General features: G+C 43.8%; 1 protein-coding gene across 3 annotated transcripts in view; it reads left to right on the top strand.

The window, feature by feature from the left end:
- The window catches only part of DNAH17 (dynein axonemal heavy chain 17), a 12633448-nt gene that overhangs the window by 1847412 nt on the left and 10772526 nt on the right, over positions 1-13510 (top strand). For all 3 annotated transcript variants that reach the window (XM_078653923.1, XM_078653924.1, XM_078653922.1), the window contains exon 12: positions 380-648. In XM_078653923.1, coding sequence (XP_078510049.1) covers positions 380-648 — 269 coding nt within the window. The remainder of the gene's footprint in view (positions 1-379; positions 649-13510) is intronic.

The raw sequence follows: 13510 nt of genomic DNA, 5'->3' as shown, positions 1-13510 counted from the left end.
GCCTACTTTATGCCTTAGCTATCAGGGTGTTGAGCCCAGATTTAAATGAATGAAACTGTGTTTTACCCTGACACGTTTTTGGCTTTATTCCATGTGATGGATTCACATCCACTCCAATTAATAACTCACTTGCTTGCACTGAGTTATTGCATGTAGGGTTTCAGCATTTTCATAACATTGTTTTGAGGTCTCTGGACATGTTCGAAAACTTTATCAGTACTTTATCATTGTAGTGATACAAAACGTCTGACTAACTATCCTTGTCTAGAACAGTGCATATGAGGATTTCTTGCTGTGATATGTCTTACTGTAATACTGTGGATTACTGTTTTCATCATATCTGTGAAGAAATCAACTTATATCACTGTATTTCTTGTAGTTGTTGCACATGTTTGGTTCTTTACTGGATCGACCATTCCTGGCACATGAGGTATTACCAAAGTACTCAGCCCTTCTGGAAATGTTTGACAAGGAATTGGATTTGGTGAAGATTATTTATGATGCTCAAGTAGTGGCCACAGAAGCAAGTGGAGGCATACCACCAATTTCTAAAAACATGGCTCCGGTTGCTGGACAGTTGAAATGGGCACTGGAGCTGCAACAGCGATTACAGGCTTCAAAGCAGAATTTGGACAGCATAAGTCACCCGTGAGTAAGATGAGAAAAGAAATGGGTTGAAACTTTATTGTATGCATAACATTATAATATTGCACAGTCAATGTCAAAGTCAAAATCAACTTTATTCGGCTGATTAGAGCCATAAAAGTGCAGCATAAGACAGCAAATCAGTATAAAACATCATATAAATCGAAGAGCAATTCATGTCTTGATGTGCTTAAAACCCATTAAAATATTATACAAAAAAGGGTAAAAACCACATTTATGACTATAATGTTACATTGAGTGGTAATAGACATAAACATACTACCAACTTATTCAGAAGGGTTAACTCTGTGTCATCCTATTCCTATGTCTGATCGCCCCAATTAAGAAGTTTGCTACCCCGACACAGATTATAGGTGAGCCTAACATTTGTAAATAATCCAGGGCTGGCCTTACTTGCACAAAATGTTGGCCCCTTAACAGGGAAAGAATGTACTTTCTGTGCAGGGGGTAATGGTGAGTGCAAAAGAACATAATATGTAAAGTGTCTTGCTCTGAGAAGTTGTCACATATGCACAAATTTGCTGAGTCTGGTTTAAAATAGCCCTTAGGAAAGGCCAGTAACCAGGCAACCGTGTTCAATCGAAATCTTGTTAAAACAAAAAGATTGTAAACTTTGTTTATATATGTTAAATATGGTTGCATCTGCTGTCCCAGGCTCAATATAACATACTTTCTCACCGAGGGCTTAATTAGTTCTTCTTCCTCCCTTAAACATTGACATCTATCTAAAAACTTCAATTTAACTGCTCTAACGGCAGACTTAGTCAGGGGAGTAGGGAACAAAAACAAGTTGGGGCATCCAAGGTTCTCAGTCTGGGTTTTAATGTATTTGAGCCTTGGAATATTTAATGCCTTCTCTGAGGCCAAGCAATCCTGAATGATCAGTTGGTTTAAGTTTGGAGTTGGTTGAGCCCAAATTCTCAGCCAGCCGAAAAGTGGAGCAACCGCGATCATGTCTGAAATATAGCCTGCTTCCAACTCCTCGTGTAAATTAAAAATTGGGATGGATGCCGGGATGGAAAGAAGTTTACGCATACAATTATTTTCTGCTCCTTATATTTCTTTCACATCCTTATAGCCCCAGATATCTCTGCCATAAGTGGTAATGGGAATGCACTTAGCGTTATACACCCTTAAATCGCAGCTAACGGTTTAGAGCCTATTCTTTTAGCGAAACCTAGGGTTGCCCCTGCTGCTCTAGCTAAGACATTCTTTTAAAGTGTGCGTTGTGCACACCACGAGCGCTGATCATCAAAAGAGCACCCCTAGGTATGAAAAGGTAGACACTTTGATTAGCTCAGCCCCCTTACAGTGGAATTTTGCATTTGCTGTACTCCTAGAATCTATTGTCATAGCGTGTGATTTTTTAAAATTTGTAATTAAATCCAAGGAATCCATGAAGTCTATAAAACAATTTAAAAGCAGTTGCAGCCCCCTGGAATTGGATTTGGTGAAGATTATTTATGATGCCCAAGTAGTGGCCACAGAAGCAAGTGGAGACATACCACCAATTTCTAAAAACATGGCTCTGGTTGCTGGACAGTTGAAATGGGCACTGGAGCTGCAACAGCGAATACAGGCTTCAAATCAGAATTTGGACAGCATAAGTCACCGGTGAGTAAGATGAGAAAATAAATGGGTTGATACTTTATTGTATAGAAAACATCATAGTTCGAGGCATGTAGGCTGCTGAATTCATATCTTTGCATAGATCGCCGCCTAGTGTTGGGTTCGGATGATTGCACCTTGTTGTCCTGGAAGAGTCTTCGAAATATCACGAGATAGGTGACTCCTCCCCTGGACTACAGTGCGCATGGGCATCTTCTCCATCCTCAGATTGTTTTTTTCCGCCATTGGGTTCGGATGTTATTCCTCTATTCTAACTTCGGAATCGAAACTAACCTACTTTCTAAGGCCAAAAGGCCTTCTACCTCGACGGTATTGTTCTCGTTCGGTACTCCTTGACTCGATTTAACTTTCCATCTCGATCCGGTCGTCGACGCGGGCCGTTGGGCCTTTTCGACGCCACGTGGGACTGCTGTCGATGGAAAGGAGTCAGTTCGAAGAAAACCATCCGGAATCGACGGGCCGCTAGGCAAGAGATGCAGCGGCAAGCACCGGAACCGGAGAACATCTTCGATGACGAACCCGACCTCCCGAAAGCAGCAGACTCGGATCTAGAAATCGTCACCGCTGCGCACCAGTCGGACTCCGACGACCAGATCACGCCGGGGCAAAAAGTGAGTACTCAGCCCCTGACCCCGCTTATTCCAAAAGAAAAGGCTCTGGTCGACGCATCGCCTAAAGGCCTTAGCCGAGATCGACAAGTTACTTCAGAAGCCCCGCCTTCCGGTTCGGCTCCGAAGCCCAAGACTAAGCCTTTTGAAACACCTGGCCCGAGTAACACTCTCCCCCAAAAAAAGGTTGTCGACCCGAATAAGGTTGTCGAACCGAAGGTCATCGAACCAAAGAAGGTTGTTGACCCAAAAGTCGTCGAACTGAAGAAGATTTTCGAACAAAAAAAGGTCATCCAACCCAAGAAAGTTCTCGAGCCGAAAGCTCTCGAGCCGAAAAAGAGCTTTAAGCCACAGAAGGTCGTTGATCCAAAAAAAATACTCGACCCGGAGAAAAAGCCAGTCGACACGGAAAAAGCCGTCGACTTGAGCAAAGACATCGAGCCGAAAAAGGTCGTCGATCACAAAAAACAAGACAAACGTATTGAACCAAAGACTCCGGTTGATCCGAAACAGGTTGTCGATCGGAAGAAGGTTGCAGAACCAAAAAAAAAGACTGTTAAAGTACTAAAGAACGTCGACAAGGATAAACTCGTCGAACCGAAAAAGGTCTCCGACCCTAAAGCAACAGTCGAACCAGACAGAGCTCCACGACCTAAGGCTCTCGAGCCAAAAAGTCACGGACTAGTCACCAAGCCAAAAACATCGGCACCAAGGCCACGGACAGTTGAGGAAGAACTCTTCCATCCTAATCCAGTGAGTGAGGAACAATCTAAACTGTACATAGACCCTGAAACAGGAAAGGTTACAGTTTATCATCGGAAAAAGAGACCATTGGACAAGGACACTCCTTCCCCTGTTCCTCCAAAGAAAAAAGACTTCGGGACATCTCCCTCAAGACCTTTCACTCCTCCTCCACTCTATCCTAATATGCCTTTTGTGCCTTACTCTCCTACACATTCACAGCATGATGAGGAAGAGAACATGGGGGTAGATCCTCATGACAATTTTGATGAGCCACAGGCTCCGGATGCACAAGATCCTGATGCACAAGATAACCCATGGGATGACCAAAACTATCCATATGATCCACAGCCCATCCCAGACACCTCCACATACCCTACAAAACCGTCGCCTACTGATGACACCATTCTTTTCAATCAATTGCTAGATAGGGCAGCAAAATATCACAATGTGGACATGCACACTGACCCCGTAGAAGAGGACTTTTTATTTGACACCTTTCCTACTTCTTAGAAAAATGTCAGGACACTTCCTATGTTAAAAGGAGTACTTAAACATGCGCCAGACATATTCAAAGATCCAGCCAGAGTGTGTGTACTCAATCCCAGAATAGAAAAGAAATATAAGGCGGCCCATTCCGACCCCGCCTATATCAAATCCCAATTGCCTTTAGACTCACTAGTAGTGGCAAACACCCGAAAGAGAGCCAGCTCACAAACAACAGGAGATGCTCCCCCTCCTGACAAGGAGTCTAAGATCTTAGAAGCCTCATGCAAAAGGGTGGCCTCACAAGCTGCAAATTCATGGAGGATTGCTTTATTAGCACACTATGATAGAGCGCATTACGATGAACTTGAAGGTTTGCTGCAACATTTACCAGAACCTTTTAAAGCTAAAGCTAATGACCTCATTCAGGAAGGCAAATTTATAACTAATGCTTCCATTAAAAGTGCGCTTGATGCAGCTGATACAGCAGCAAGATTTATTAATACTAGTGTATTACTACGCAGGCATGCGTGGTTACTCATCTCTGGTTTTAAAAACGAGGTGCAATCCACAATCCTCAACCAACCAGTTAACCCAGATTTCCTGTTTGGTCCAGCAGTAGACTCAATCTTAGACAAAATGAAAAAAGATACTGAAACTGCTAAGTTTCAACAACACAGAGGTTCCTTTTGTCGCTCCTCCTACAGAGGCTCCGCAAGAGGCAACACATCACAGGCTTCCTCTACATTCAAAAGTAACACCCAGAGTACCTTTAATAAAGGCTCCAACAGAGGGGGTTATAGGGGAAACAATAACAAGGGCAGGGGACGTGGCGGCAATAACACCAGAGCCTCCTCTGCCACCAAACAGTGACTTTATCACACTCCCTCCGGACCACCCAACACTGGTCGGAGGCAGAATAAAACAATCCCTACCAGTCTGGAATGCCATTACCACAGACAGGTGGGTGAGACAAGTTATCCAGTATGGTTACTGCCTGGAACTCACTTCTACTCCACCCAACATACCACCCGAACATCATCCTATGTACAAAGAACACATCACACTGTTACAACAAGAGGTCGCGTCCATGCTAGAAAAGGGGGCCATAGAGCCAGTCCCTTTTCAACATCAAGGGACAGGATTATACTCTCTATACTTCCTAATTCCCAAGAAGGATGGGTCCCTCAGACCCATTCTAGACCTCCGACCGCTAAATCAATACATACTCTCAGAGCATTCCCATATGATTACTCTACAGCAAGTACTCCCGTTACTCCAGCAAAACGACTTCCCTGCTACATTAGACCTCAAGGACGCATACTTTCACATACCTATACATCCAACTCACAGAAAATACCTCAGGTTCACAATAGAAGGGCAACATTATCAATTCAAAGTTCTCCCCTTCGGGGTAACTACGGCCCCAAGAGTTTTCACAAAATACCTAGCGGTTGTAGCAGCACACCTCAGAAGGTAACACATCCACGTGTTTCCATACCTCGACGATTGGCTCATAAAGGCCAACTCGTACGCGCAGTGTGCAAGCCATACCTCTCAAACACTCCAGCTGCTGCACAGTCTGGGGTTTTCCATAAATTTCCCAAAATCACATCTACGGCCCTCCCATATACAGCAACATCTGGGAGCCACAATAGATACCTCAGTAGCAAAAGCATATCCAAATCCAGCCAGGATAGCCAATATGCAGACTCTCATTCAAAAGTTTCAGCCACAACACTCCACACCAGCTCGAGTGTTCATGCAGCTCATAGGCATGATGACCTTCTGTATATTCATTGTCCCTCATACCCGACTTCAAATGCGTCCACTGCAAGAATGCCTGGCAAGGCAGTGGATCCAAGCTCAAGGACAATTCAAAGACCTAGTGTTGGTGGACAGTCGCGCTTACAACTCTCTGCAGTGGTGGAACCCACAAAACCTTCCCAAAGGGCGACTGTTCCAAGAGCCGGTTCCACAAGTAGTACTAACAGCGGACACATCACTGACAGGTTGGGGAGCCCACCTACTTCAATTCACAGTTCCAGGGCTCTGGACAATCAAACAAAAAACACTGCACATCAATCACTTAGAGTTGCTCGCAGTATTTCTAGCACTGAAAACTTTTCAGAAGTACTTGTACAACAAAACTGTGTTGATCCGGACGGACAACATGACTGCTATGTATTACATACAGCAGCAGGGAGGGACACACTCTCCACAGTTATCTCACCTAGCACAGAGCATATGGAGGTGGGCAATTCCAAAGAACATATTTCTCCTAGCAGAACACCTGCCGGGGAAAGACAATCAAGTAGCAGATCTGTTAAGCAGGCACAGCCAACAGCTACACGAATGGGAGATTCACCCTCAGGTTCTCAAACCATTCTTTCAGCAATGGGGGCATCCAGAGATAGACCTGTTTGCCACAAACGAAAACTCAAAATGCCAGTACTTTGCCGCCAGGTTCCCACATCCGTTGTCACAGGGCAATGCGATATGGATGAACTGGTCAGGCAGATTTGCGTATGCTTTTCCACTCAGCCCCACTGATTCCGCTGGTGGCACGCAAACTACGCCAGCAGTCACTCACAATGATCCTGGTTGCTCCCACATGGGAAAGACAACCATGGTACTCAACGTTTCTAGAACTTTCTGTAGTTCCCCACCAAAGACTGCGCTTCTCGCCACATCTTTTAACTCAGAACCATGGAGAAATCAGGCACCCATATCCCAATCAGATGAACCTAGCGATCTGGCTCCTGAAGTCTTAGAGTTTGGGTACCTTAATTTGCCTCCTGATTGCATGAACATTATCAAGGAGGTAAGACGTCCAACTACTAGAGCATGCTATGCAGCTAAATGGAAGAGATTTGTAATTTATTGCAAAAATAACCAAATCAACCCATTAGATGCTGCCATCCAAAACATTATCTGTTACCTATTGCATCTTCAAAGATGCAACTTGGCATACTCTTCTATAAGACTACATCTTGCTGCTATTGCAGCTTACCTCCAAAATAGACAACACATGTCTTTGTTTAAAGTACCCCCAATCAAAGCTTTTATGGAAGGACTTAAAAGGATAATCCCTCCAAAGCACCCACCTTCACCAATCTGGAACTTAAATATGATACTTACCAGACTTATGGGACCTCCGTTTGAACCACTACATTCATGTGAATTACAATTTCTAACTTGGAAGGTGGCATTTTTGATTGCCATTACCTCCCTCAGGAGAGTGAGTGAGCTACAGGCATTAACCATTCAAGAACCTTTCATGCAAATAGATAACAATAAGGTAGTGCTTTGTACTAACCCTAAGTTTATGCCAAAAGTTATATCCACTTTCCATATCAATCATTCCATAGAAATGCCAGTTTTCTTCCAAAACCCGCAGTCAGGGGCTGAGAGAGCCCTACACACACTAGATGTAAAAAGGGCTCTGCTATATTACGATGACAGAACCAAATCATTCAGGAAAACAAAGCAACTATTTGTTGCTTTTTCACCACAACATAAAGGGAATCCCATCTCAAAATCAGGAATAGCCAGATGGATAGTTAAATGCATTCAGATATGCTACCAAAAAGCTAAACGCACTCTAACAGTTTCCCCAAAAGCACACTCAACCCGTAAAATGGGGGCATCAATGGCATTCCTAGGAAACATTCCCCTAGAAGAGATATGTAAGGCAGCTACATTGTCTACCATACACACTTTCACTAAACACTACTGTGTAGATGTGCAAGCAAATCAGCAAGCTGCTGTTGGCCAGGCTGTCCTTAAAACTCTTTTCCAAACTGCTGCAGCTGGTACAGGTGACCACCGCTAGAGGAGATACTGCTATACAGTCTATGCAAAGATATGAATTCAGCAGCCCACATGCCTCGAACGGAATATGCTACTTATCAGTATGCATCTGTTCTTGGCATGTCGGGCTGCTGACATTCATATCGCCCACCCTCCTCCCCGGTGGCTGTCACAGCTGCAGTACTTTTGTACATACATTTACACGGACATCTCTTACTTTTCTATACTCCATCTTTGCCACAATGGGGAAAAACAATCTGAGGATCGAGAAGATGCCCATTCGCACTGTAATCCAGGGGAGGAGTCACCTATCTCATGATACTTTGAAGACTCTTCCAGGACAACAGGGTGCAATCATCCGGACCCAACACTAGGCGGCGATCTATGCAAAGATATGAATGTCAGCAGCCCTACATGCCAAGAACAGATGCATACTGGTAAGTAGCATATTCCATATTGCACAGTCAGCTTTAGCTGTCTATAGACTGGATTGTTGTTTCCAGTATGTACATGGGCAATGGACCAGCCCCTTGCTCATGATTGGATGGCTTTTTTGTTTATCTCAGTCTGCTCTTGATTTGATTACTTTCCTCACTCTTTTTATCCAGCTTAAGTACATTTTTGTCTCAGTGTTTTGATAGGATGAGTTGCGTCCTTCCATTCTTGATGCAACTCTTTTTTGATTTCACACTCAACGGGAGTGTCTGTTTCCTTGCTCTCTCCACTTGATTCTTTCTTCTTTAACCTTAACAAAGCTTATTTCATTCCTGCCTCATATGTTCTGCCCCTTTCAAAATTCTCATACTCCAATATGTTCCCATGTTTTTTATTTATTTTTCACTGATGTCCTCCCTCAAGATTGCAAGCATCTGAGGCTGCAGTACACTCGCTATCAAAATGGGTCAGCAAATTCAAAAACAATTGAGTTCCAGGGGTGGTATGCTGAAAACAAATCATAACAATTATTTCAACACTCCCGTCTTTCACATACCCTTTATGTATGCCATTCATTCAAAAACATCTGTCTTAAAAGCAAAGATCCAAATATTTGTGACAACAAAGATATTCTAAAAATCCAAGAATTATAACACCCACGTCATGTAAAAGTGCAACTGAATCCAAGAAATGGGTTTCAGGAAATCAGCCTCAATTTCCTGTACCCACGTGTTACATTTTAGGTTCATGTGAATGTTAGGTATGCTCAGTAGTTACAGAAAAATGTGCCCATAACACACAGGAAATCACAAAATTAAAGTCCTAACGTGAAGTGTATCCTACTGTGCTGTGTTAGTCGGCATGTATGTAATTGATTTTGCATAGGTGATGTCTGGCTAAACGTCTGCAGAGTAGCAGGGTGGGTAAAGCAGAGCACCCACATACCCAAACTTCTTTGTTGCCTCTCACTGTAAATGATCATTTCGGTCTGACATAGTCACATGGTGACCAAAGGCAGCAATTCTATCCATGACCAACGGAGGTTCTTACACAGGGATATATTGTGAATTCAGGCTGTGATCCTGCTCACACCAGTAAAAGTAGGACTTTATTGACACAGAGCAAAGCACAGATAAGGAGCTAACGTGAAGGTCTAGATCTAGTTGTTTTCAATTTCTGTCTGTAGTGAATTGAGGTTTTTCTTCCAAGTGTTTTCCAATACTTTCAAACATTTTTTAAATCAGTGATTATCAGTGCTTATTCTTTTTCACTGTGTGCATAATCAGATTGATTATATTTTTCTAGTGTTTATAAAGAATATTGTTTTTTTCCTTCCTTCCCTCATTAATTCCCATTGTAAAGTATTCCTACTTTCCTTTTCTCTGTACCATTTTTTAAAGTTGCTATTTAAAGTAACCTTTCATTATTTCTCTCAAACTCCTGCCTTCCTAATTTCCTAGTCATATAAGCAATCTCTCAAGTCGTGCCCCATATCAAGGATGTGCATGAATAGAGATTAGTTTGCACAAAGTTAACATTTGGTTGCAACAGATAAAAGGTTAATTGTGGTCATTGAACATACCCTCCTACTGATTTGTTCTTCACACAAATGGCACAGATTTGTGAATGCAGATTTTCTATGAAGAACATGATATATATTATCTTCTGTCAGTCGCCAGTAGGTAGTTGGAATCAAAAGTTTCCATAGGAAAATAGTTTTTTATTTTGCCAATAACTTTGGCGTCGCTTGATGAATCTTCACAAAATTCTCAAAAAAGTCCCTTTGTGGTTCAGCTGCTGTGTTGAAAGTTACTGGGTGAAGCGGGGGCAAAAAAAGGGGGTCCCAAAACGTTTTTTCCCCATGTTATGTCAATGGGGATTTTTCATTTTTTTTTACACAACTACAGCCTGAACCACTGAACAGAATTGCACCAAATTTGGCAGAAAGCTAGATGTTGGTTCAGAAAGCGTGCTTTTTCTGATTTGGTGTAAACACATTCAGTCGTTTTTGGGATATTTGACTTAAAAAATATATAGATATCTGAGGACGTTAAGTGATTCCTACTAAAATTTGATTGGCTGCCAACACTTCAACCAGGAAGGGTTGACAGCCAATTTGGGAATCGGCTTGAAGCTGAGTTCTGAAAAAAAATAATCAAGAAAAGAGGAAAGGGTAGGAATACCCCGACCCCTGAGATATTGGGGGCGGGGGGGGGCACTGGGGTTTAAAAGCATTTTCTTTTATTGTTCCTGCTAATTAGCAGGTGGATTTCCACTAATCCACTGCAAAATAAAAATAAAAAGATTTGGGCTACCGTGCAATTTTTTCATTGAGCCCTAATCAAAATAAATGTTGGGGCTCACTCCCTCCTAGAGGCCAGGCCCCAGGGAGTGGAGTGCCTGGGGCCGAAATAAAGCCTGGCACTAAGGCTGCATGGCCCCCTCTGTTTTTAAAAAAAAGAACTCTTTTTAAAAGGAGCCGGCCTTGAGGGATGGGGTCCCGGGGCAAAAATGGCCCGGAGAGGTGGCCGCTCAACCTCTATCCATTTAAATGTTAAAAAGAAGAAAAAAATAGGTCAGGCCCTGGGGGGCGTGGTCCCCTGAGGCCAAAGTCAACCTGGGAAGGGGGATTGAAAAAAGTATAAAATGGTAACTATTAAGATATGTTTAGTACAGAAACAATCTCATTATATGCTCATCGGTCCAAAGTTCTTATTTTCTTTTCTCATTCATTTAGAATCTCAGTCCTTCAATTTGAGCAGTTTCTTTTCTTAACAAGATTTCCTTCAATTGAACTACAACGGCATCATAGAGTTTAACATTTGACAGAGGTGGGGCGTGGCTTGGATGGCAAGGGAACTAGGAGCCTAAATCCGGAGCTCCGTCCGACCTCGGAAAGCGAACCAAACTGACGGCGATTACCGGCGAAAGCAGCCCAAACAAACAGAGGGACGAACATTGGAAAGCACAAGGAACGCAGCGAAGGGCAAAGCGGGAAGAAGGAAACGCGGAAACATTAATTTTCATGCGTCGGAAAGAACAGCCCACTCAGTAACAGCAGGCAGAACATGGTGCCCTGATAGAAACCTCCATTGGAGAAGCGAGGCAACGACCGGATGACGGTGGGCGACCGCAAAAGGACACAGAGGTCAGTCAGTCAGCCGCTAGTCAGCCAAAAAGCGTTATTGTGCCGCCGAAAGAGATACAACACTGCCAATGAGTTAGAACCCCAAAGGTAGCAAAACGAAAGCAAAACCCACCAGGGCGCGGCCATTTTAGAAAGGAACGAAACATCGTAACTAAAACAGCGCGTCCCATCCCATCGAAGCATACATAGCGGCAAGTAGCAAAGACGATCAAAAGCCGAAACAAAGCCGGGGCAAGAGGGGGAAGAGGCGCAGTGCTACATCGGCAGCGCGGCTAGAAGACAAAAGGCCCCCCCACCAAATGAGGCAAAGGAAACTATACAGCGGAGGTGGCCATCTTGGAATGGGCACAGAGCACACAGGCAGGATAAATAACGCTGTGACCGTTAGAGCCAAAGTTCCGCAGAACAGACACAGCGAAAGGACAATAAGAGTAACGGATGGAAATTACAGAACGTAACTAATAAACATGAGGCATCAGATGCTATAAGCAAATATAAAACCGAAATGAATATAAGAGACAAAGAGGGGCAGCACAGAGTCAGCTTGCTTCAACCACCACCACACCCATCCGGAAAGTAAGGGTGTCTGCACAGTGAGAAGCAACCATCTTAGCGGGGCACAGCGTGCACAATGCCAAATAGGCGCTAATGAACAATATCGCCACGAGCAGCAAAAATATCACAGAAAGGCGACAATAAGAGTAAAAGGACCCGAATAAAGAAGCCAAAGACCAAAAACACGGGGTACAGTGCTGATCAAATACCAATCGAGAACGACCACACAAATACAGCAGAGGCAAGAAGAAGGCCAAAAAAAAAGAAACCCCGTCACACTTAGTTATAACAAACAGAAAACGCTCTACCAAGTCCATCGAGCTGGGAGCAAAGAACAAACAAGAGCGAAAGCAAGGGGGCTCTGGGTGAAATACTCGAAACAGCCACCACGGAAAGTGCCCTGCAAAAAAGAGAATGCAGGTGAGGTCGCCCTTCAGAACAAGCCTATAAGGTGGTACAGACACCCAGAGCAAGACGATATAACCAAAGTTACAAGCACAAGGCAAAGGTACCAACGACTGCAGTAGATAGGAGAATGTCTCAGCAGCAGAAGAAGAACAGACTCGAGAACAACACAGAATCCCCGATAAAAAACAGATCGGACATCGCCGGGACAGTGGACAGCATACTAAAGAAACTGGCCGATGTACACGAACTAGCAATATCAACAAAAAAACAACGGACAAGATTGAACTAGAGTTGGCAGCAATCAGAGCGGACATCCATGCCACCAACAACAGAGTTGAAACAGTCGAACAACGAGTCAGTGACATTGAAGACAGATCTCGGCTCACTGGCAAGGCCATTGGAAATATGGAATGGATGGAATGGAATGGAATACGTTTTTGTATAGCGCGATAGCTACCCGCAGGCGTCCTAGCGCTTTAGCAGAGTACAGGTGGGTGAACAGAGTAAGGGTGGGTGAAGCGAGTCGAGATTATCTGCTGAAGAAAAAGGTTTTTAATTTTCTGCGGAAAAGCAGGATGTTAGGTTCAGATCGAATGGAGAGTGGGAGGGAGTTCCATAGCCTGGCCGCGTTTGTGGAGAACATTCTTCCTCCACTTCTTTCTCTTTTGAACCTAGGAATGATGACTTGGAAGGCGAGGGTCGACCTCAACTGCCTGTTGGGATGGTAGGGGGTGATTAAGGTGTGATTCAGGGTTGCTCCTTTCCTCCAGTAAGCACGGTGGGCGATGCACATGCTTTTAAAGTTGACTCTATCTTTTACTGGCAGCCAGTGAAGGGCTCTTAGTTCAGTTTTCACTGATTGCCGTCTGGGGATACGTAGGAGTCACGTATATAGCCAAAGCAACCACTGAACTACGCAGACAAGCAGCAGACTTTGAAGACAGGAATAGAAAAGGCAACATAAGGATCCTGGGGATCCCAGAAGGAGAAGAAGACAAGGCTGGTTCATGCGTGTCGCTCA

Source organism: Lissotriton helveticus, chromosome 7 (genome assembly GCF_964261635.1).
Source record: "Lissotriton helveticus chromosome 7, aLisHel1.1, whole genome shotgun sequence".
NCBI lineage: Eukaryota > Metazoa > Chordata > Amphibia > Caudata > Salamandridae > Lissotriton > Lissotriton helveticus.
This window is presented reverse-complemented; position numbering and strand designations above follow the sequence as displayed.